Consider the following 24,851-nt stretch of genomic DNA (forward strand, 5'->3'; position numbering starts at 1 on the left):
GTTTTGTAGTTCTTATTAATATTTTGCGATTGTCGCCAGTGTTGGTTTCATTTTATGTTTTAATGATATTCGCTCGATTGAAATGTGATTAATGACTTAATCACTTACTCTGAATGTTACCACCTTTACACGGTTATGTGCTATAAAGCAAATATTAGGTAAAATAATATATTATTATGCACAATAAAACTTGATATTTTTTATCATAATATGTCAAAATGTCGATATAGACGATGGTGTCTGTGGTCTTTTAAGAGTATGTATTGTATGCACTACATCTTTTCTCTCTTCTGAGAGTGAAAAATGCTAAAATTTACTTTCATAACAATGAGAAAATAAACTTTATAAAGCTTTATTGAGCACTTTAAAAATCCTACATCGGAACAAAACAACGCAAGTTAAAATATGGAACATAAATATGTGTATGTAATGTCCCCGTTCATGCAATACTCTTTATTAGGGTGATTTATTGTTGGTGAACTTTGATCCATTGGAATTGATGAAGTGCAATGGTGGGATCTGATGATAGCATGAGTCTTGATGATCTTGTTGATGTAGGAGAAATGTACGGTCTAAATGCCAGTGATTTGCGACTGCAAACTGGTTGAGTGAGTGACTGGTACAGGGTCATTTCAGGACATGCAGTAAATAGAGGCAGTAGGCTACAAAAGAATATTTCCTTTTTGGAGTGATGCAGTCTGAGAGGCAAACCTCAGGGCAATTTACCATAATACAGACTCAACTAAATCTAAACTGCATGCATATGTAATGTGTTCAGATGGCCAGTGAGTTAATATTTAATGAATACATAATACAACAAATAAAACATAATAAAAGATAAATAAAATACAAAAACATAAACTAGATCAGGTTGTCCTCATCTTTATAGTTGTTGAGGCTGACTAAAAACATGTTCAGAGGTCAGATTTTACAATTATATGTTACGATAAAAATGGACAGGAAACCCGAGTTAGGTTTCAACTTTTGTGGAACAGCTTTCCGGAAGTGGATTGTGAGTTCGGCTCGATAGGGGGATGTCAGTTGAAAACACAGACCTGGCAACCCTGTTGACAATTGCACCTTGAGCAGTAGTAGTGATGAAACGCCTTATCATTTCCAGCACTGACACGACTTGGGACGTGGGCAGCCCGCTACTGTTCACTCAGCTCTTCATGTAAAAAAGCTGCGGGTGGAAACAGAGCGAAACGGGTGACCAGAAATGTCAGGCAGGTAAAAAAAAAAAAAACTGCGTGACTGAAGCCGCTGAGATGAGCGACAGAGCCGAGATGAGAGGCCCCGTAACCCGCCGGAGGAGGACGACCATCTCCGGCGGTGGCAACGGAGCTACCGGCGTCAAACAAGCCAACGGGAGCAAGTTGCACGATGCCGGGGAGAAACCACCACAGTGTCCGGCTAAAGCCAAAAAAGACGAGGTGGATAGGCATGCGAGTAATAACCGGAAGGCGGACGGACAGATGAGGGTGTCAGGTGAGCAGCAGCTCGCGAACGCTCCGAGGAAACAGAGGAGTGCAGTGGAGGATATCAACGACAGACTCAGGTAGGGAACCGTGGATGCCACGCTCCGACGTGACGTACGCAAAGTAGCTACCTGCAGCTGGAATGTCACGAGCAAGCTAGGCTACATTTCATAATGATATTACAGATTTTCTCTTCATTTGTAGGATGTGATATGCGATATGGCCTCGAAATAATATTGTGATATTTCTAAGCTATATCGCAAGTCAAAAATATTTACCTACATATTTTGAAAACTCCTCAAAAGCACTTAAAATGCTAGGAGTGGGTGATAAAAGCATATCAAATATCGCGATATTTTGGATTGAGACAATATTACAGGGATGAATATTGGTGCTTTCGCAACATATTAACTTAATTCATGAATAAAGATCAGTGGATATAATGACTAAGTGGGTAAAGGCAAGTATTAGAAAAAAAAAAGGACGGTCTTGTAAGTTTACAAAAGTACCACACTTTAAAGGAGCACTATGTAGTTTGGGGAAATTTTAATCAGAAGAGAAAGATCTTCATTGACTGCCAGATCAAACTAAATAAACAATCTCTTTGATTTCATGATGGAATAAACTGAATACACAAAGTGACCTTCAAGGACGACACAATTTCATAACGTTTTGCTTTGTTTATATGTGGCGGACCCTGCCAGAGTTCAGCTTGATTATTCAGTTATGGAAAAATACATATTTCTGAGTTTGTATTATTACCTCATTAATATTGTCAATATTACAAATCTGAGTTTGAATTTCCTCTCCAAAACCCCTTTAACAGTAATGCAGCCTTTAAAACCAGGTAAAGACAGCGATATCTAACATCTAAGACGATATATATTCTCATATCACAATAATGATATCATATGATATATTGCACTGCGCTAGTGTCATTTAGTCAGAGGTTACTCATTTGTATTTCAAATCTTTTCCTTTATTTTCCTTAGCTTTTATTACCGGAAGTTAGCTTGTAAACGCGTAAATTGAGACACTCTAATGTCAAATAGCACTCAAGCAGCGATATTCAACTTGCTTGTGCAAATTAACTGACTTATTATCAAAATTAACTTGGTACAAAGATTGACACTAGTTCTATATGACAGATGAATCAGATATTTTACTGCATTAAATAAAATTAGCTGTAACTGCTCTGTAGTTGAAAATGCTTTGGTTACTTTGAAAGAGTTTTTCCGAAACATTAAACGCAACTGGAGCCTCTTCCACAATGCAATCACTCAAATGTTCGAATGATCATATATACATTCATAATAGAGTTGCAGTGGTATACCAGTCTCAAGGCATACCGCTAAAGCACAAACCCTAAAACCCTAAACACAACCATTCATTTTATGGTAGCACACCCTTTTCTCCAGATATGTCTTCACCTTTGAAAACATGCAATTCTGGCTGCAGTTTTGCACATGGCTTGGACTTAAAATTGTTAAAAGTTTGTTTCCTGAGGGACTCTGCAACACTAGTATGCTAGAATAAAGTGATTGCAACACTTTCATTGGAGGCTTTCCAACTATGTATGTGTGTACTGTCACTTTCCTGTATTACAGCAACTGTGGCATGTCCTTTTGCAATACTGTGCTTGCTGACTACGTCTCTGTCTGCACGTTCTTCTGCTGCTCTGGTGCTGACATGTCAGGGCACTTTTCTCTGTCTTTAAGTGCTCCCTGTAGTCATGTAAACCACCCATCTCTTCACCTCATCCATTCTCTCCTCTATCCGCTTTACCTGACTCTTTCCTAATTCTCCTCTCCTCTCTTAATTATTTTCAATTTCACCATCCTTCTTTTCTTCCCATTCCTTATTCTCCTCTCCCTTCTCTTTCATCTCTGCTCTATTGACTCTTTGTCACGTACAGTTGTGTAAAAAAAAAAAAACTTGGCCTGATGAACAGTCTCAGTTTACACAATGCTCTCTGGACAATGGGGTCAATACCTTTAACCTACATTTTCAAAACTCTTTCATTGACTGGTGCCACATTGGACTACTGAATGTGATTCATTAAGAAGAGGCCCTAGCTCTAGAAAATAATTTAAACCTCAAGTTATTTTTTCATCTTAAGAAAGTTTGGGGAAAAAAATGCATCAAGCAATACAAAGATTAAAACAAGCATTGTAAATAAATAAAAATCCTTAAATATTTCACGAATGTGTGATGCATAGTGAGTCCTCCACACTGTCATGTCAAATTAGTGAAATGTGTAGTTTGAGAAAGCATGTTCCTCTTCTGAATAATTAGTGGACTAACCATGAGTCACTATGTGTTGTCAGTTTGAGTCATGCAGCCTCCTCCAAACCAAATACACACTGTTTTCAAAATGCAGCATCATCCCTCTTGGTCTCTTCTGACATACACCTTCAGTCTTGTTTAATTTCAAGATGCAGTTGAATGTTTCGTTAACAGAGGTGACTAATGGTTTCATCCCTCAGGTCATGGTGATAATCAGGCAGGATGTGAAGAGCTTGATGTACCCTAAAAATCAATTAACTGTTGACTGTTTGCTTCCCCACAGCTGTCACGTCCTCCAGGAGTCTCTCTTGAGCTCAGCCAGTGGCTACAGCAACTACAGAGGAATCCTCAACTGGTGTGTTGTCATGCTGGTGAGTAAAACTACGTACACAGTGACTCCCAAAGCTGTATACAATTAGCAATGTAGACCCTGACATTGGACTGCAACAATTAGTCGATTAATCAATCCGTTGATTGAAAGAAATTTAGTTGCCAGCTATTTTGATAAATCAATCGTTTCAGTCATTTTTTTGAGCAAAAATGTCAAACAGTTGCTGGTTACAGCTTCTTAAATGTTGGGATTTGCTGGTTTTCATTGTCCTTTATGAAAGTAAATGAAGTCTTGGGGTTTGGAAAAGAAGCAATTCAACGACATCAGTTCAGGCTGACAATAATCGTTAGTTGCTGCTCTACCTAACATAGATGAATATTCCCCCTCTTTTCATTTGAATGTTTGTGAAACGAAAAAGAATGACTCATGAACACAGAATGAGAACATAACAGGAAGTCAAAAAGCAATTTATCATTTTCTCTTTCATCTCTTGACATTGCTTCAGATTGCGGGCCTCTTGCACGTCGGCACATCTGTTCTAAAAGCTGTCGGAAATTTGAGTCATTATTTTTAACAAATTGCGTATGACTCTCTTTGTCTTTGAAGCTCACACACAAAGTATGTGAACAATGAAACTGAGAAAAATTGGCTTCAAAGTTTTTTGACTGTCCAGTCAAATGGGTTATTGATAGAACAGTGGTAATGTGCTTATTAAATATGTTTTATTTCAGAACCCCCAAATGTAGTTACCAAACACTTGACAAAGATAGGTACAGTATGTAATGAAGGTTTTTTTTTTTAAATGTACGTCAACATATTTTTACAATTATGGTTGTATCTGCTCCCTGATAGATCGAACATAGACATTTTGTCAGAAGATAAAATCAACATTTAAATGTTTAATTTCAGTCTCAACTCAATTTTGACCAAAGTTGTAGTTGTGTGCTTTGGTTTTTCAGGGCATATAAATCGGTATATAAAACTACTACAATAACTAACTAACTACTGTAACACATTTTTTGTCAGTTGTAACAATGCCTTTATGTTAAACTTGTCTGTGTGAGTTGTCTGTAAAGTCTGATAAGTTGCTTTCTGTGTTATCTCTCTTCACACAAGTAGATTCACCACATGCATGCACAGTTGCGTGCTTGTTGCCCAGTTTAACATTTCCTGTAGTTTCTCATTTGCTTTTTTTTTTTTTTTGATTAAGAGGGGTTGATTGGTACAGTTTGATCTCAGTAGAGTTGAGTGTGCTTTATAAGTTGACCTTTCACTCTCAAGTCATCAGTAATTGACTTTTCCGTCAGCTGTACCTGTTTTCAGGGTGTTATGTTATATCTGCAGTGTATATCCTGAGGCTTGAAGTGACAGACAATAATCATACATTAAGCAAACACCAAGGAGGACTTTTCTGTCATCCCTAAGTCATAGGAGTGAGATGATTATAGGGTGCAAAGCAAGAAGCATCTGTGACCAAATACAAATGGAAAAAGTGTTGCATTTTAAGCGTCTTTAATGATTTGAGTGTTATATCGTTTTATTTTTAAATCCTTGTTTTAATAGTCACACGTCTTAATGGATTAGAACATCATTTACATGCCGGATGGATGTTTTCTTAGCAGTATCTTTTCAGTCAGTGGCTTGGCCAATGAAGTCATTCTGAAATTCTAAAATAAAACATGAGACTAAAAGATTAATCTTCTAGCAGGGATATTTTTATTAATAATCCTGAAAAAAGCCTGTGTATGCATGACAGTTTGTGCTTCCAAATCTTAAGCCCGCTAGTACGATCTAAGAAGGATCACTTGAAAGCAGCAGCACAAGAAGCTTCTTGCAGACACCCTCCATGTGACAGGAAAATAAACTGGCAGGAGCTCCTGTTAAAACAGCTGAAAGACTAGGCTACAGTGTATGCACTTACTGTACACAACATGTGCGGCTGCTGTTTTTGACACTGTTGAAGATGCAGTGGAAAATAGGGAAGTTTCAGTATGTATTATGGTTGCCATGTTGAGTGAGTTTTGCCCTGTGGTTTTTTGTCTGTGGCTTCTCAAACTCTTATACAGACGTGTCAGTATTGGGCACTTAAATATCTCTTCCTGGACTGGGTTCACATCAGGACAAGTGAACTCCTGTTCCAATGGCTGAAATTATGTGTGTGTGTGTGAGTGTGTGTCTGTGTCTGTGTGTGTCTCCAGAGGCGCCCTGCAGTGCCTCTGAACATCCAGTCACTGTTAGTATTTTGATAGGCGTGGAGGATACAAATATCCAGTTAGCCCTAATCCTAATGGAATTGAAATGGACAGACTATAAATGGAGCTCTATACATGTGTGCATGTTTCTGTCTTTGTGCACACACATGCATGGTTTTGCACATGTGGATCTAAATGTACTGCACTTGCATGGTTGCACGTACAGGGATTAATATTTGTCCGTGTGTCTGTGACGTTAGTGTCTATGTAGGTTTTTGTGTGTGTGCATGTTTTTGTTGGCTTTTCCAAATCAAGCCTAATTTTGCAGTTCTGTGACAGGATTAATGCCGTCTTTAAAAGTTTGTATTGCCGTAACTACCACGTCCTCTACTTTGTGGTCACCAGGGACAGTTGACACTGCTCGGTTCAGACCGTTTTTAGGAAGTCTTCAGGATTAGGCTGTAAGAGTGTGAAGTGGAACCACAGAGTCTTGAGTGTGTGTGTCTGTGTGTACATTTACAAGCTTATTTGTGTAATTTGTCCTCAATAACCAGGACCAACGGCTAAATTTCTCAAAATGTCAGCTGCAAGAGCGCATGTTTCCAGAGAACAGAGATTAGATGTGTTGTCAGTCTTACCTTCATTTTTACACTCTGAATGTTGAAGACAAGTGTTTATTATTATGGCTTATTCAATTCATGCACAATCTCAAAATATTGATAGTTGGATATTGGAAATAAAGTTTAAAAATCCACTAGTTGCCTTCAGAACAGCTTCTTTCAATTCTCCTAAAGTGCTTGTAAATTAAGTGTATCATCATCTCAGCATTCTCAATAAACATCTCTGTGTTTCAAGCTATCCTTGGTCTGCAGGCATAAACGTGTCATTTTCAAGGTTTAAAGCTCTTATTAACGAGACAAACACACAGAGGCAAGCAGATTTGGACAGGTGCTACTATATCTCTGCATATGAACCAGCAAAAAAGATTAATACTTCAGATGCTGTACCTTGTTCAGTAGACCTGGATGATGTAGTCAGACATTGACGATATTTGGCACAAGCAAAAATCATCCCAGGGTGAGGCCCAAACAATTGATGCTTCAGCTGGTTCATATTATTGTTCCCTCTGATGTGAAGCCAAACAGACCATGTGAATCACTTAAATGACCACAGGCTGATAAGGACAAGGCAAAGCAAAGCCAGCTGCAAGTATGTTATCACACTCAATTTGTTTCTGAATTTACCAAGACAGAAAATGAATGGCTTGTTTGTTTTGTTGGTCTTTCTACATTGTTTTTTTTTTTGGTGGTGGGGGGGGGGGATTATGAGTACAAATTGCTGACTACATTTAGTAGATACAAGAACATACTGTACTGTAATCTTTGTAGAAAAGCTTCAAACAGCAGACCTGTGGCAATGCAAAATGGTTGATCATTCATTCTTTTTTTGGCACCAGTTCTTTCAGGTCAGTTTTGTATGTCAGGGTGATGTTCAGCCAACCCCAGCAGCTCTTTCTAATTTTAGATTGAATGCCCACCAGATCTGATACATCTCTCCTGTCCACAGCTAAGGACACTGAGATACAGATTAATTAGACAAGTTCATTACTTCAACTTTATTTACACTAGTCCCAGACAGGTAAAAAACATACATAAAAGCAATTAATTGGTAAGGGTAAAAGTGTTTGTTCAACCAAGAAAAACCCTTGGATTTCCACTGTTTAAGGTCATTGTAAATGTTTATAATTATAATTGCGTGTTACTGTGAAACTGATATTTTCTGAGATGGACATTGTACCGTGACAATCAAATACCAATACTATATTTGGTAAATAGCGATGTTTGTAGTTCAGTATGAAAGGGAAAAAACAATTATATCTTCTTATCATTTGTGTTTTATTACTGAGGAAATTGTAAATGATTATAAAGAGGATTAGATAATAAAATGAGGTCAACTCGGACCATAAATGTTCCAATCTAGAAGACGAGAAGAAGTGACACAATAAATCTAAAAGAATGATACATTTTAAAATTATTCAAGAATGGATTTTCAATTATATGAAAAAAATGTAGACATTGAGATTTTACCCAAATTCACTGATGCACCCAGGTCAGAGTTACTGTCAAGTTTATAATATTGTTGCACCTAACAGAATTACAAATGTCTGCATGCAAAAATATAAAAAATGACAATTAGTAGCCAACTGTAAAGAAAAAATATACGGCTGCATGTATTCCTATTTCTTGTGACAATTTAAACCATGTAGATGACAATAACAAGACATAACAGCACAGAGGTTGAGCAATGCAATGGATGTAACTGACCATAAGCCAGATAACAGATGGTAGAAAAACATCCTCACTGCATTTAATAGTGTGCTGCTGGACAGAAACAGTTCGTAAACCTCCTGCTGAGGTGTCTTTGAGCAAGACTCTGAATTCCTGCCAACTCCTGGGTGTTGCTCTGTATCAAACTTTGACCCTTCAGTGTGCTAAGCAAGATTTAATATTACAAAATCAGATCTTGCAATGATCTCTATGAACGCTCTGTACAGGCCACTGTTGCAGTCGTAGTAGGTGATGGTCCCCTCTGGTCCATGCTGAAGGTTACTAAGGCAAAGGTTGGTGGTTTGGACAAAAGGCATAGTTGAATCAGAACCACATTGCTGCAGCCTCTTGGCAGACCAGTGGGCTGCCACATAATCACTCCAGTATGACCTTATCGTGTGTCATCCCCTCACTGTTCTCATTTTCTTCCCTGTCCCTTTAACCTGTGTACTGACCACAAGTTACAAATGACCTTAAAATGTAAACATGCTATACATATGCAGTCCTGATTAGTTTTATCTCGTAGAAGCTCAGATAAGTGTTGGCTGAGATAAAGCTGGGCTCGGACCTTGAACTTCAATACATTATATAATAATAAACCTATTTTGCTTGACACTTTTTAACAGAGTGAGCAGCAGCAGGGTGTGACAGTAACACATTCTTTAAACTTTGGTATGAGACAGATCTGATCTATGCAATCATTCAAACAGAATATGTAGATATCACCAGCTTTCACACAGGGCAGGTGTGTATACCGGTCAGTGACCTTTTAATCCTTTAATCCTAAAAGTTACTGTTGTTTGTAAAAGGAACCAGCCTGTTCCTGTTCTTGTTTTGAATAATAACTCACTCAACACGTACAAACAAACACACTGAAACCTGCAGACTAATCATACGCAGAGAAACGATAAGCCAGATTTACACCAGAGGGCTAAAAATATGTTGAGCTGGTAAACAACGGCTAGATCCACTCTTGTTGATACTGTGAACTATGCTCATTATCTCCTGTTTCCTGTTTCGTCTTCTCTTTCAGGGGCTGAGTAATGCACGCCTCTTCTTGGAGAACATTATAAAGTGAGAATGTACCTACACACACAAACTTACGTTTATGTAATGTACTGTATATACACAAGCCAAGTTATACAACTGGCTGTCTTCCACCTCACCATCACTACATATTTTATTGCATTTTATTAGTTTGTTGCTATATATGTGAGAATTCTGCATTAAAATGTCTAAAAACAACTAGTCCTTTTGATATATGTTTTGTTGGAGTGTACTTGCATTATCCCAAATCCTTCCAGTGATGTTCAAACCCAGAGAAAATCTACAAGTTTACTCAAAGTATTGGTGCATTTGATTTGGTTACTCACGCAACTCAAGTGTTTATTCACCCCAAACAGCCAGATTACTTTACTGTACATTAGCCGTAAACTAGCAAGCAATGGCTTAAATTCAGGTCAGCTCTCACTGAATTCAGCACTCACCTGAGACTACAGCTCTCTCTCTTCTTCCCCCCTCTCCTGTCTGTAACGTTACATTCATGTAGTAAAGTACATTCCCCCTCCAGCTCCAGTCGGCAGTCAACATTACAGTACATTAACAACTGACAATGGAGGTCAAGTTGATAAACAGGAGTGAAATATCCACTTTTTAATCCCAAAAGTTTAAAAGTTATCTCTGAGCTCTCCTCCCGTCGGTAAACATCTCTGGATCAGAGCAGAATCTGATGTGACTCTGGGTGATTATTCCTCCAGAAGGAACGGTTCTGCGCCTGACTCTCTCCTCCCCCCACCACACTCCGCCACCACTCTTGCCATTTCCTTAACATCACCAAACCTTTACCTGACAACACCAATCCTAAATTATAAACTAAAACCATTTTTAAATTATGCCTTGTTGGATCAATATTCTCACTTCTCTTTTCTCTCATCTAGGTATGGTATTTTGGTGGACCCTATTCAAGTAGTGTCTCTCTTCTTGAAGGACCCCTATAGCTGGCCTGCAGCTTGCGTCATCATTGGTATGTAGCATTTTAAACAGTAGGTGAAGGAATTACAACCACTTGTCCTTCTGTGACCTGACTTCGAGATTGATGTTCAAGCTGAACTTGGCAAAGTTCAACTTGAACATCAATCTTGAAGTGTTTTACCCGTATTTCCCGTTTTAAATCCAGAAACATTAGTTCCTTTCATGGTAACACAAAGTGCTATGTCGCAAATGGCTGATGTGATACAGCATGGCGTATAGATTTAATGAGCAGGATTTTCAAAGATAGCATAGAAGCATTTTGAGTTCTTGCATTTAATATTCTAGCACAGCTGTTATTGATTATTTACTCTTTATTTACTCAATGAAGACGTGACATTGTCTCTTTTCTGGAAACAACTTGCAGTGAAACAAGTCAATAATAAGCTGAAAGCTGAAAAAACATAGTTGTCCTCCTCTTTACCTACAGACTGACATTAGAACAATCGATCTAAATAAAGTGCTACTTTTTAGAGAAACGCTGGACTATTTTTGTACCTGAAATTAACCACAAAATCAGCATTCAACACCAGTTACCAGTTTCTCCATCTCTCTGTCTGTGTTGTCTGTGAGTAATAAAATCAGCCTACTAGTCACATCTACAGTATGTGCTGTAGCTTATGATTCTGTTGTTTGTCTGTTCTCTGTTTCAGTGTCTAATGTGTTCATCTTAGCAGCCTTGTACACTGAGAGGCGTCTGGCTGTGGTGAGTACTTACTATGATTTGCATACTTGTTTGTCATCTTTTCTTATAAAAGTCCTATAGGCCATTGACCTCACCTTTGTTTGGATCTCAAAGACCTACGGGTGACAATATAACTTTGATTAGGGATTGAAAATATTGCTGCATTTTAAAATGAACTGTAAAGAGAGTGTAGGCTTTATTTATTTATCAATCAGGGATCTCCCATCAAGGATGTTTGCTTAAACGTCCTGGAGTGTACTCAGTAAATCCTCCCCTTTTTGTGCCAGCTCTTTACTCTGATAAGAAACCGGCCACTCCTGGTTCAGATTAGATAACATAATCTAAAACACTATGAAAAGGGCAAAGACAAAGTAACACATAATGAAGGCATATCTTTATTAGTTATATGAGTGGTAATGGCTAAACTCTTCTTTGTTTTTCTCTCATCTTTTCAAGGGTACCATTTCTGAAATGACCGGACTGATCCTTCACATTTTCAACTTGACTGCCCTGTTGATATTTCCTTCAGCCACTGTGCTCACTGTGCCCTCCATGACCCCAGGTACATACTTAATATATACATGTTTATGTGGTAAAGTTATGAGACATAAATATGGCATTTTGAATGTGAATTAATTTGGAAAACTGTTGAGCTAATAAACTGTTTTTAGCTTTGTTCCTATTTGTACACAGTGCTTCATATATGTGTGTGTGTGTGTGTGTGTGTGTGTGTGTGTGTGTGTGTGTGTGTGTGTGTGTGTGTGCGTGTGCGTGTGTCAGTGGGTGGTGTGCTCTCCCTAGGAATCTACACAGTACTGTTTCTCAAGCTGTACTCCTACCAAGACACCAACAGGTGGTGTAGAGAAATCAGACAGGCGAAAGCCAAGAGACTAACACGCTCATACTCATGTAAGTATATCAACACACACACAAACCGTTGAGGAGATATTATCTAACTAGTAGGCACACAGATGTAGCACAGGGCACTTAACCCTAGTGTCAACAGTTTAGACAAACAGCTTAATTTGGCTAAATAAAGGCCTGTAAACTAGATATATACATATAAATATCATATTTTTGTATGTATTATTTTTCTTATACTACCATCTAGTGGTGACAAGAAAGCATGACATGAAGCTTTTGGCTAACACACACACTTACAGATCACAGTGGTGTATGGTTTCAATCTATTTTTAATCGCAAATGCAACTTGATGACTTTATCTCCTCACTCTAATACAGAGTAATCGAGCAATAATTATAATGGAATTTGGTTGACTGTTGTAGGAAGACATGGGTATGGCAGCGAGTGAAATGAGCTTGTGAGACTTAAAGTACTGATTAATTTACATCTCCTTTTTTATGTGTTTTTCAGGTCCATCTGTGGCACAATCCAATGGTTCAGCTGTTCATTCTCACGTCTCCTACCCAGGCAACCTCACCCACAGAGGTAACCATGGTGCCCGCACGGAGATAAATACCAGAGTTTCTAAATGAAGCGTTTTAATAATAAATGAATGTATTGTTTCTTTGTGTCTGTAGACATGTACTACTTTGTCTTTGCCCCAACTCTCTGCTACCAGCTCAACTTCCCGCGGTCATCTCGAATACGCAAAAGGTTCCTGATGAGAAGACTTTTTGAAATGGTGAGAGGGAACACACACACACAAACACACACACACACACAATGTACATGTTCTTGAAAATGTCAACTGAGATGGGTGGAAATGAACCAAAAACATGCATGTTAACACTTTTTGCTCTTTCTTGTAGCTTTTCTTCATGCAGCTGTTGGTAGGATTGATACAGCAGGTATGTTGATGAACATTTACATTATTTAAATCACACAGACGAGCTTTCATGGTGTACTCTGCACACACAAGGTTCAGCAGAGACAATCAGATCATGAAAATTGTTTCCTATTGCAAACTAACACAGTCTTCATTTGTATCTTCCAGTGGATGGTTCCCACCATACAGAACTCAATGAAACCATTTCAGGTGCATACACACACACAAACACACACACTTTATTTATTTTACCTTGCATGTAATGTGTCTGCTTCCTCAGAGCCTTACCAACAACCTCTGCCCATATGCTATAATTGTTTTTTGCTAAGATCAGACTTTGATAATGACGAAATCTCATTGTTCATGTCTCTCGCAGGAAATGGACTTTTCTAGGATGGTGGAGCGCCTCCTTAAGTTAGCTGTGAGTATATGGACATACTGTAGTTACACTGGAATATTTAAGGTAATTTCCAAGTGTATTTTCACCCCAAAATAAAGTCACTAATAAAAAGGTACCATTTTTATATTCACATTGAAATTGTGCAAGATTTCCCAAAAAACTTCCCTTGGAAATTTTCCTGGAATTTTACCAACCCTTTCCCACCGTACACTGGACACATAATTGAGTCCTATCATAACATTATACACCTCCTCTACCATTTGCTTTTACATATTGAAACAGTTGTGACGACTGTCTCACGTGTATTGAAAAAGAGTTGGTAACATGGCAGCCATAGTGTAACCCTACCAACCCAGACTCCACTCCACTCCACTCCTCTCCTCTCCTCTCCTCTCCTCTCCTCTCCTCTCCTCTCCTCTCCTCTCCTCTCCTCTCCTCTCCTCTCCTCTCCTCTCCCTCTTCCTCTTCCTCTTCCTCTCCCAGGTCCCTAACCATCTGATATGGTTAATATTCTTCTATTGGTTTTTCCACTCCTCTATGAACTTTGTGGCAGAGCTGCTGCAGTTCGGAGACAGAGAGTTCTACAAAGACTGGTGGTGAGTGGAAGCAGCATTCAGTCACACAATTACATTTAGTAGTACATACACTATTCACAGATGTAAATAAACATTTTTTAAAAGCGATCTCATCGCCAGGGTAATTTGATTTGATTTTTCCATCTTACAAACAGCAGTAACTTGTTTCCAAATGAAAGTATGCACATACATAATACGTTTTTGTAACACAGCACTCAGGAATAAAAGCATTTATTAAAGGATGTATATATCCATCATTTAGAAGGTCCAATGACCTTGAATTCAAATTCTCAAACTGTTTCATTTGGTTTATTTCAGGAACTCTGAGACTGTCACATATTTCTGGGCCAACTGGAATATCCCAGTTCACAAGTGGTGTCTGAGGTGACCACCAACCTTTCTAAAATGTTTTTTTTTTTTCTAGTATTTTTTGAACATTGACTCCTTGTTCGATGTTACAGCTTCACATTCACTGTAGCTTGTATTACCTAATATTTGACGTGCAATAATTAAAAAAGAGATAGTTGATTATTGTTAAGTCTCACTGCAAAGTCGTCAAATACAGACGCTTTGGGTTAGAATTTCGGGCCAAAGCGTATTTAATGACTATATCAACTGTCTTTCTCCAGAATTGCCTTCCCTTCCCTTCATCATGTGTCTTTGTGTGTTACAGACACTTTTATAAGCCAATGTTGAGGAAGGGGATCAACAAGTTTTGTGCTCAAACCGCTGTCTTCCTGGTGTCGGCTTTCTTCCACGAGGTGAACCAACAGCATTCAGTCTTCCACGAAGCACTATGAAAGTCTCCATATCGGCTAACTTAACCTCAAAACATCTGTATTGTTTTTTACTTTTAATTAATGTCTGGACATGAAACAGCCGGTTGTGGACAGTTGTTTTATTGAAACATGATGGCAACATCCAAGTACGGCGAGATGTGCCGAAACTTTAATTCTTGAAGCTAAAAATAAAAAGTTATTGGAGGTGTGTGCAGCTTTTACCTTCTTATATTTAGATATTACCAATAGATTTTGATAAACACTTTTTCCTCCAGTACCTGGTGAGTGTTCCTCTGAAGATGTTCCGACTGTGGGCCTTTATGGGAATGATGGCTCAGGTATGACACATTTGAATATTGCATCTCTTTCCCTCATCCCAAACACACACAAGCGCACTTTGACCTCTGAACTTTCATCTCTCCAGGTTCCTTTGGCTTGGTTTGTGAGTCGCTTCCTGAATGGAAACTATGGCAACACCGCTGTGTGGATCTCCCTCATCATTGGCCAGCCTGTCGCTGTGTTGATGTACGTCCATGACTACTATGTCATTCATTATGGGGGCACTACATAGTACTGGACAAATGTATTAAAGCTTCCACAGTCACACACATAAACATGTGCAAGTCATGTTGTATACACACATACAAGCGCACGAGCGCGCACACACACACACACACACCAGCCTGCAGGACAACTCAATGAGTAAATGCAGACAAGTATGAAGAAGCTCTGCTAATATGAACCCAACAGGAAAATTATTTTTGACTTCTTGATTTTTGCACTAAATAGAAATGACCCAGAGGATATCAGGAACGTGTTCTAACAACAGGAGGAGTGCTCGGTTTAAAGGGGTATACCACTTTATTAGGACAAAGGCAACTTTAGGCAAACCTCTGTATCTACAGCGATCACCCTGTCTTAATATCTCTATCTAGCATCGGATCCTAAACTTAGAGTGAAATAGCACTTTGATCTCTATTAATTGAAACTGATCCATCATTGTTAGATATGCTAGATGAATGACTTTATCTAAAGTAAATGTGCGGTGATGAGGTTTCCTCAAATAGCCAATATCAGTGGGTGATGATTCATGAGCTCAAAAAAAGGTTTGGTGCATTTAATAACATTTTCCGCCTGACCGTTGACAAAAAGTTATTGAACTTTTGAATATATTGAAGTGCTTTTAAAGTGGAAACAGTGTTTGTAACCGGGCACTGCTCGAGTTTTGGAAACAAATGTGAACCACTGCCGAGCGAGCAGAAGCCAGGACAGAATCCTGCCTCTGTGGAGCCAATATGAAAATGCTGTTTCTATGTTTCTGTGGTTGAAAAGTCACTTTTTACTTGTGTCCAAAGGCAACAGTGCTATTATGAAGCCAGATTAACAGTTTGTTTCTCCAAGCTAAGGCTTAAAAAATCCAATTTCCAATGTAGGATGTCTCAAAGTGTTAAAATTGACCACAGCAACAATTTATTTTTTACAAGTATTCTGTATAAAACACTCTTTTTGAAGCAATGAGGTTGTTGAGTATTAGACATTTATAATAAAAAAGATTTGTTAAACAAATGTGGTCAAAGGCAGGAAACTGAAGACTGAGAAGGACCTTACTTGTACAGTCGTGGACCTCCAGGCAGCCTCTTCGCCTCTATTTCTCAACTACTAATAACATCAATGCAAGCTCTACGTGTATCAGTACATGCTACAGATGTGTTGTCTGCCTTGGCTTTATTGTATTTATTTGTGTTGCATTTGACTTATCAGGTTTATTTTATACATTGTACAGCTGTATCTGTCTGCAGTTATGTTTTGCCATCTAGAAATTATAATTTATGTTGTATTTTATTTACAATCAATGATTTACTGCAGTAGTTGATTTACTGATTTGAACCAATGAATGTTTTTTGCACTTTAAAGAGATGCATGCTGTCGACTGAAGCAATAGATTTCTATGAATGTATTCTTTAAGTTATAGCAATCGTGTAAGGAAAATATGTTTTGTTAAAATAATTAGTATATTTTGTAATTTGCTTGTTGACAGTTTGTTATATGAGGGTTGTTTCAAAGAGAAACAGCAGCTGCAGTGGTGATAATGAGAGTTTCAAACAGCAGTTTCATGCCACATTCTTTTCAGTATCTAAATTCTGAAGAGTCCTGATTTGAAAGCTATTACAGCCTGACACTATTGCCAATATTGATTTTGCCATATCAAAGTTATTATAGAAAGATGTCCTTTTGTTTTATTTTTTATGCTTTAATATGCTTTCCAAATATATGATGACAGTTGACTGATAATGTTAAATTGGAGCCTTTTCAGGTTTTTTTCTTTTAATGTATGTCCTCTTTTCTTTCCCAATGCCTGACCACATTTTAGGCATAACGCTGTTGTTAAATCATAACACCAGTTCTCAAAAAGACTGACGATCCTTCTTGAAATTTATACGTGCCTGCTGGGAAAAATATGCTTACTCTCAACACGTACAAACATTTTATACCAATAGTTTATAACACTTACTGCCCTTACTTCAAATTCTTGTCCAGATGTAACCCTATAGCAGTATGACCTTTTTCAAGTGTTAATTTTTAAATCTGTTGTTGTTAATGAGAGCCATATGTAAATCTTATCACCTTATTGGTGTTTCAGCGCACAAATGGCAGCTTTATATATACATTAATCTGACCTGACTTTTATCAACACGACCCAGTTTAAAACCTGTGTTGCAGTAGTGAGTGCATGACATTTGTTCAATCTTTTGTTTTATAAAGAGTGAACATCTGAGGATTATTGCTGAAGCAGCAGATGTAGCAACAATGCCTTGAGTACCATATTTGCAACTCCTGTATCTCAATGCCAAAATGCACATTTGTGCAGTGGAAAGACTTGACCACTAAATGATTAAAATTACTCAAGTCAGTCTGTGACCGAATATGTTGGCAGAGACATTTAATGGTATTTTGAACTCATACTTAAAGGTGCAATTAATTCTTTGTTTTCATTTGCATGACTCTCCAGTGTGTCAATGCGTTCACGCAGTTCAGTTGTTTACTTTTAATTATACCTGGCTTTGTTTTGTTTTTCTGATATTGCGAGAAGGAAACTATGAAGTCACAGTGTTTATGCTTAAGACAGGGATATCAAAATTCTTCCCGGTTCGTTTTTCATGTTATCTTGTTCTCCTGAAACCCTTGCACTTACTGCATTTGGAAAATGAGTTGAAGATGCAGCTTTATGTCATTTAAGTTAATTTTGTTCGTGGATGATTGTTTGATGCAACATTTAGTGAAATGAATGTATTGCTGATCTGTTCATACTGTATACAGAAATCCAAAGTGAATCAAAGTGAAATCATTTTCATAGCCTTTCACTTGAGATTATTTGTGTTGTTTGATAAAGATTATTTATATTTGATGAATGGACTCGTCTGTTTTTCTTTGTATTTTTAAACGCCAGCACCAGGCCTTCATTCTAGCAGTAGGTATCTGGATTATTGTGAATTTCCTGGTTATTTGGCTCGTCTTTAAAATACAGCATGCATTGAAATTGAGGACAAATTGGTCCATAAAAAAATTTATTGTGCAGAGAGCAACACGAGACCGCACTCAAAACTCTTAGCTCCAAAATTACAATATAATATTACAAAGTTCATCATACATCTACACACAGAAAACCTTACAGCTAAACTCCACAGCAGGTCCGAGGGAAGAGGGCAGGCTGAGAATAACTACTGCTGCAAGAGACAAACACAAAAACAGACGGGTGTAAGACAAGTTATATGTCATGTTATAAGTAAATGCAGTGATGTGTGTGTTTCACCTTGGCTTTCTGGTTCTGGACAGGCAGATATAGTTTAAACTCTGCTGGGAGCTCATCTTCAGAGTACAACCTGTCTGAGAAATACACTCTCCTAATCCGACAGTTAGCGTGGATCTGAGAGGAAAACAGCAGGTTAGACATTAGCAACTGAAAGAGAATACAGAGTTGTAGCTGGTTTCTAATCTGTCTCTGTGCGCTGACCTGTACACGCAGCGTCTCAAGGTAGTTGGTTCCGTAGGCCCTCCTGGTAAAGTCCGACAGGTTGAACTGAATTTGGTTCCAGCCGTCGTCCAGCCTCATTGGCATGGTGCAGATAAACGGCTTCACTCGCGTCGTGCTCTGGTAGTTACTCGCCCGAAACCGCCGACGAACGTTTTTATCATCCAACACCTGAAAGTTTAAAAGATGGGAGAATATGTCCACTTTACTTGTTTGTACCACCAAAACATGGAACAGGTCTGTATCTGTGAGAGTGCATATACCCTACCTGGACTTCAAAGGTGAAATACTTCTTCAGATTTTTTATGATCATTACAAGAAAGGGCAGCTTGATGCCCAGTGTCTTCTTTGGGTCTGCTGGACACGTTATGTAGGTGGTACTACAGAGACGAGAAGAGATGAGGGTGCTTTAATGAGTTGCCCTGAGCTGAAGAATCAATTAAACAGACACAAACTCACCTGACGTTTGCCCCCTCGACCTCCAACACCTGGGAGTGGATGTCATTGTCTATTACTCTCTTGATGTGACCATTCCTCACCTGTGTACACACAGAAAAGTATGTATATTAAGGCTGCGCAGTCAATCGAAATATAGTTAGTTAGCTTTAGCACGACCGGCTAAGGAAGCTTGATGAGCTTCATAGCATCCACTTTGAATCGCTGCTTACCTTTTTATCCCAAATCTGAAGCGGTTTGCTGCCGATGCTGTACAAAATAGACAAAAATCCGCTCTGGAATGTGTTTTTAAACATCTTCTTTCTGTATAAATCTGTTGCTAACGAGCGTTGCGTTTGTTTACAGACGTGGTTTCCGTTCCCTGCGCTACAGGTTCCGTGTGGTACAAAATAAGCAGTTCCGCTACCAGAAGTTAAATCGTTTAAGTTAAATATAAATAATGTATTGTCGTGAATTGTGATATTTCCACACGTCTATGCTCTCAGAGGTTCGTAAAATGACAAACGCGTAGCCAGTGGTCACCTCTTCATTATTTGGTGTTGCTAAGGAACGGAATATTTAAACGGTATCACGGTGGTTGTTAAGCGGTGACGCAGCTCGTATTTCAGGAAGACCCGTCCCCTACTAAGCTTCTGATTGGCTGCTCTTCTAACCCCAACAAGTGCAACCAATCAAGCCAATTAGAGGCAGATTAGGGCGGGTCTTCGCGGAATGAGTTTAATAATAAAACCCAATTATTCAATATGAGGGCTCATTTAGTGGTTTTGACTAAATTAATCCCAATGATTATTATAAATTAGCTATTTTCACATTCGTTTTATGTATGATAATAATAAGCCAAGATAACAGAGTTGATCCAACTTCCAAAACATCCTAGAAGTAATTTAGGATTTATGCCCAGCACTGACAATCAAGCCAGCCCAAAGCACTAGTTTTACTCATGAAGTCCTCTAACTAAAATATTGAGTATATCTCAGCTTCCTCCTATATATCAGAACTCCTTCCCCCCACTAAATCCCACTAAAGTGTCAAGTGGGACATCCTTCCTCTCTGTCTCCAGCACTTTAAACAAGCCGGACCAGGATAGATCTGACAAAGGTTTCAAATATTTGAACAAGCCAAGAAAGTTTTAATCAAACATTAACCAGGCACTCTGCAAAATGACATCACCAGCGATGCAACATAAATCAAAGGTCCCTTATTACTTTCATAAGAAACCAAGATGAATTCATCTGCTAGTAGTCAGGCGAGGTCTGTGCTACAGCAGTTTGTTTGACATTTTGACACACACTAAAACACACACACACACACACATTGGAGTGTTGGCCATCTCTCTGGTTGTTTATGTCACCGTGGTTTATGAGGTGCTGCTTCCCTCCACATCTCTGTTAGAACAAATGTAGAAGATCTCTTCTCCGTCTTTTTCTTTCTTTTTTCTGTTTCTAGAAATGTGTGTGTAAATTTGATGAAACTCATTCAGTCTGGCAGTTTTGTGAAAACATCTACAGAAACAGTTTATATTTCTTAGTCTCTTTCTCTCTATTATTTTCCCCCTTTCTCTTCTCTAATTGAGTCAGATATTTACACAGATACAAACAGAGTACTTTCAGTGACCCTTTCAGTGTGGGACCACCCCGGAGACAGCTTTAAATAAACTTTATTGAAAACCCACTTGAATGAAATAGTCTGTTACAGCGTCTCCTTCCTTTTGTATCTCTTAGACATGACAGTCTGTGCCATAGCATCAGCCAGCTCTTAATTTTTGCAGTCTATTTTGCCACTTACTCAACTGCTGTTTTAGATCCTGTTATTCCCAATTACCTTCAGTGTGGCTATATGTCTATTTTTTCCTGACTCCCCTTTTGTTGCCTGTTTTGACTGCTTATCTGTTGCCAACCTTTGCCTGCATCAACAACCAAATAAACCAAGCTTTAAACTTATGCGCCTTACCAGGACACTATGCTTTTGGGTCCAAAATTTGTTTTACATGCCGTTCTTCCATTTTCCTTCTACTGTCTCCCATCCATCTGTTCCAAGTCCTTGTTTCAAATATTTGAAAAGAGACAAAGAAAGAAAAAGAGACAGGGATAAAGCAGAAATACAGAGGGTGAGGAGGGAGTGATCATGAAGATTGAGAGAAAATCAAGGTTGGCAAAATAAGAGGAAGAGAGCCAGAGAGGTGGAAGAAGATGAAGCTTGAAGGAGACCGGAGAAAGACTCTTTTTACTGTATTTCTATTTTGATTTGTGTTCATTCCTGGGCTGTAGCTCAGTGGGACAGAGGGGTGACATGATGAGGAGATGAGTAGGAGGTCCAGCTGCGTGATTGTCAACTCCAGTCCCGCCCAGAGAGGTTCACATCCCAACTCCTTTCTACTCATGGTCTACTGTCTGATGACCAACGACTGAAAGAATAATAGAAGGGAAGAAAGAAGAAGTAACTTTTAGGATACAAACATCAAACCTTTAGGAAGCTAGCGGTGGATCTACTTGGGGAAGGCTTTCGCACTTTGACTTTGTCCCCACAAGGTATGAAACACCTCTTTAATCTGTTTAGTGATCACTGTTTTGTTGTTCTTTTGTTTTTAGCTCATTTTCCATATGTGACTGGTCGCCTTGAACCCAAGGCTCCCTCTGTAATAATGTTTGAAATAAATCATCTCACCCAACAATACTTTGCCAGCTGTTTCAGGAAATGTTACCAACACCCTCTGGTCACAGCCGTGCTTCTCTCATGCATATGTTACATGCAGCTTGTTGATTTTTGACAGGATATTATGTGAAAACAGGAGCTTTCATTCACTAGAATTTACATGAAGTGGATTTTACTGTTCTGTCTGAAGCTGTTGGGGTTGATGGACTCAAAGTTTAGGTTAAAGGAAGCCAGAGATTTCTTTTTATGTGATCCAATCTGATGGGCCGCAGACAATCAACAGGAGGCACCATTATTCTTTGCAGGTGTAGGGTACCAATAAACTAAAAAAGTAGAATCAGGAATGAGGTAGCAGCATGTGGGTATTTTTCTGTCTTTTAATCCAGGCTCTCTGACATGTGTTATCCAACTGTCTGTATGATGATGAAGAGTGGAAAGACCTTCCTCGGCAGGACATGTTAACAGATAGGAGCTCATCCGTCTTTGGTATATTTATGAGGAAAGGAAAGACGTTTTGGCCAATAGCAGTTGGGTCTGTCATGAGACTTTTAACAATAAGCTGAATAGCTGTGATTTAGGGAAATCCACTCGGTGTTCTACCTTGTTCTAGGTGAAGAAAGAAGTCACCAGGCCCATTTTAAAATTGGAAGAAAAAGAAAGGATTAAATTTCATTGAAATCCTTCAAATGCTCAACCATGTTTTATCATTGTTGCCATGAAGATTTAGCCACCTTTCATGCATTTTAGGTGAAGTTTTAACAATTAAAGATAAAAATAAAAATACTTTGTAATCTGTGTTTAGTGAGGTGTCTATTTCTGTTTTACATAAACTTAACGTAGGACACACTCAGCTGAACACACTTTCGCTGGAAGTCTTTTGAAGCTATAATTTGGACAGAAAAGCATGTAAAAGCATAAAAATTCATTCTTGACCTTGGAAATAGTCGTCTGACAAAACCATCAAACCACTTTTTCTAAGGTCGGGAATGAACTATGATGCTTAAAGCAGCTGGAAACGTAAAATAGAGTCTTTTCTAACATTAAATAGTCATGACTCAATAAACAGTGATTCAATTAAATTTGGGGGAAAAAAGTGACTGAAAAAAGTGACTGACCAGTCACCTTTTTGTAATGTCATAGCTTTGTGTCATGGAGAAGTTATCCTTTCAAAAGGGTTTATTTTAAATGTGCAATATGTAAGAAATTTAGTTTAAATGTTCAAAAACTGTCCGAAAATTATTTACAGTTTACAAGTTGTGTCAAAGACATGTACTGTGTTGCAGAGATACCTTAAAGTAAGCATGCTAACCATTTTGCCCATCGCTACTTTGTACCTCAACTCACGGCAACAGTAGCTACAGTTGGCAGGACTTAAAAGTCACTCGGTTGTTATGCTGCCCCCTATTTGTTTGGCGTATGACTTCGACAAGTGGCTTATTCTTACATATCGCACCTTCAACCCAAACCTTCTTTTCCAAGTATTTTTGTTGCCTCAACCAAACAGTGACATAAAACTGAAAAGAAACTGAAACTAATAAGTGAAAAACTATACAACTTGCAGGACCAATTTTAACATTATCTTACTTTCCACCATTTTTCAACCAGAGCACCTTTAAAATCCCTGCTCTAATTTTAGCCTATTGTATAGATAGGCCTATGTTCACATTAAAACCTCTTGAGAGTGAACAGCATCTGCACGTCGAGGATTTCAAAGCCCCCCCTCCTTTAAACAGGATGTGTCACATTCGTCAAATTTATGTGACTTGCTCAAGATGAACGTATATCAGGGGTGTGTTAAATAGCAGCACCCGCTGACACGGTTCATTAAATAATGTGCACCGTGTTTAGAGTAACACACAAGGTCACGTACTGAACTTTTTAAAAAGTGTCACATCTCTTCTAGAGAGCATATGAAGATGGATTCAGTCGTCTCCACAGTCAGACAGGACGTTGTTTATAAGACGAGGATTTCTAAAGTCTCTCTCTCTGGATTAACTTCTGCTGATGTTGATCACTTTTCATCCCTGTGTGTATCTGCTCCCCAAATATGAAAATGTAGAGGATTCTTAAGCCAATTGGAGCCCATTGCATCACTTTAGAGCTGAGTGGTTTAAGTCTATTTATACTATGGTATCTGCAGCCGCCTCCAGGGTATAAGGTTGAGTTATCTGTCTCCTACAAACATTATGAGAGCTCCTGCTGTAAGTTTAAACTCCTGCTTTGAAATTAACTGTGAGGTTAAAAGTGGACAGCAACAGAACAAGTTTGGAAACAGTCCTAATATGCTTTAAGCTTTAAAAACGACAAACAAAGGAGTCAGGAGAATTATCAAGTAACAAAGTGTAATTTGATTGCTATAATGACTTGAATAACCACCAACAGAGACAAGATAATAATGACATCAAAGGACTTCAACGCCGTAAACACAATGCTAAGTGTGATTTTATGCAGATACGTCCCTTTGTAGACCATATTCAGATGGCAGCCATTTTCTTCTGATGTCACACTCAGGGTGTAAAGATCAAATGTCGTATTGCTGTGTTCCAGTTTGTCGTATAAAAATAAATGTTGCCGTAATTGTCTTATAAATGTAGTGAATCTGACAAATCGTTATCTTTTTACGGCTTCCTGATTGGTAGGCAACTGTAAAGATGAATGATGGTGAAAACTCCATCTCAACTCAGGTGTATATAAAACTCCTGTGCTGCAACTAATATCACTATCACTAAATTTAACAGATATTAATATTATGGCATAAATATAGGCATAAGACAATCTTATCATTAATTCACTCTTTTTGTCATCCAGACATCACCCTACCATTCATTCATCCTTTTCAACCA

General features: G+C 38.4%; 2 protein-coding genes across 3 annotated transcripts; one reads left to right on the forward strand and one right to left on the reverse strand.

Moving 5' to 3' along the window:
* The first annotated feature begins 1,087 nt into the window (after positions 1-1,087).
* On the forward strand, positions 1,088-18,276 carry dgat1a (diacylglycerol O-acyltransferase 1a). The gene is made up of 17 exons (XM_073463096.1): positions 1,088-1,558; positions 4,048-4,135; positions 9,648-9,688; positions 10,552-10,637; positions 11,296-11,348; positions 11,784-11,889; positions 12,108-12,236; positions 12,702-12,776; positions 12,869-12,972; positions 13,100-13,138; positions 13,285-13,326; positions 13,493-13,537; positions 14,000-14,112; positions 14,410-14,475; positions 14,765-14,852; positions 15,146-15,208; positions 15,295-18,276. Exons 1-17 carry the CDS (start codon positions 1,269-1,271, stop codon positions 15,439-15,441), a joined length of 1,575 nt encoding a protein of 524 aa, XP_073319197.1. The 5' UTR covers positions 1,088-1,268; the 3' UTR covers positions 15,442-18,276.
* Positions 18,277-18,419: 143 nt separating this feature from the next.
* LOC140993613 (cilia- and flagella-associated protein 20) lies at positions 18,420-19,918 on the reverse strand. 2 transcript variants are annotated; one of them, XM_073463098.1, is made up of 6 exons: positions 19,569-19,918; positions 19,360-19,439; positions 19,169-19,280; positions 18,883-19,071; positions 18,682-18,795; positions 18,420-18,592 (listed from the first exon to the last, which is right to left on the reverse strand). In XM_073463098.1, the coding sequence occupies exons 1-6, from the start codon at positions 19,650-19,652 to the stop codon at positions 18,590-18,592; spliced, it is 582 nt and encodes a 193-aa protein (XP_073319199.1). In that variant the 5' UTR covers positions 19,653-19,918; the 3' UTR covers positions 18,420-18,589. The 2 variants fall into 2 exon arrangements, with proteins under 2 accessions (XP_073319199.1, XP_073319198.1); XM_073463097.1 differs by having other exon boundaries at positions 18,420-18,595.
* Between the last annotated feature and the right edge of the window lie 4,933 nt (positions 19,919-24,851).

The sequence above is a fragment of the Pagrus major genome, chromosome 3 (assembly GCF_040436345.1).
Source record: "Pagrus major chromosome 3, Pma_NU_1.0".
Taxonomy (NCBI): domain Eukaryota; kingdom Metazoa; phylum Chordata; class Actinopteri; order Spariformes; family Sparidae; genus Pagrus; species Pagrus major.

Coding starts and splice junctions, on each gene's coding strand:
- dgat1a (XM_073463096.1), top strand. CDS start 1,269: ATGAGCGACAGAGCCGAGATGAGAGGCCCCGTAACCCGCCGGAGGAGG. Junction 11,349..11,783: donor CTGAGAGGCGTCTGGCTGTG/GTGAGTACTTAC, acceptor CATCTTTTCAAG/GGTACCATTTCTGAAATGAC. Junction 14,853..15,145: donor TGTCGGCTTTCTTCCACGAG/GTGAACCAACAG, acceptor TTTTTCCTCCAG/TACCTGGTGAGTGTTCCTCT.
- LOC140993613 (XM_073463097.1), bottom strand. CDS start 19,652: ATGTTTAAAAACACATTCCAGAGCGGATTTTTGTCTATTTTGTACAGC. Junction 19,281..19,359: donor GTCGAGGGGGCAAACGTCAG/GTGAGTTTGTGT, acceptor TCGTCTCTGTAG/TACCACCTACATAACGTGTC. Junction 19,072..19,168: donor ATTTCACCTTTGAAGTCCAG/GTAGGGTATATG, acceptor TTAAACTTTCAG/GTGTTGGATGATAAAAACGT.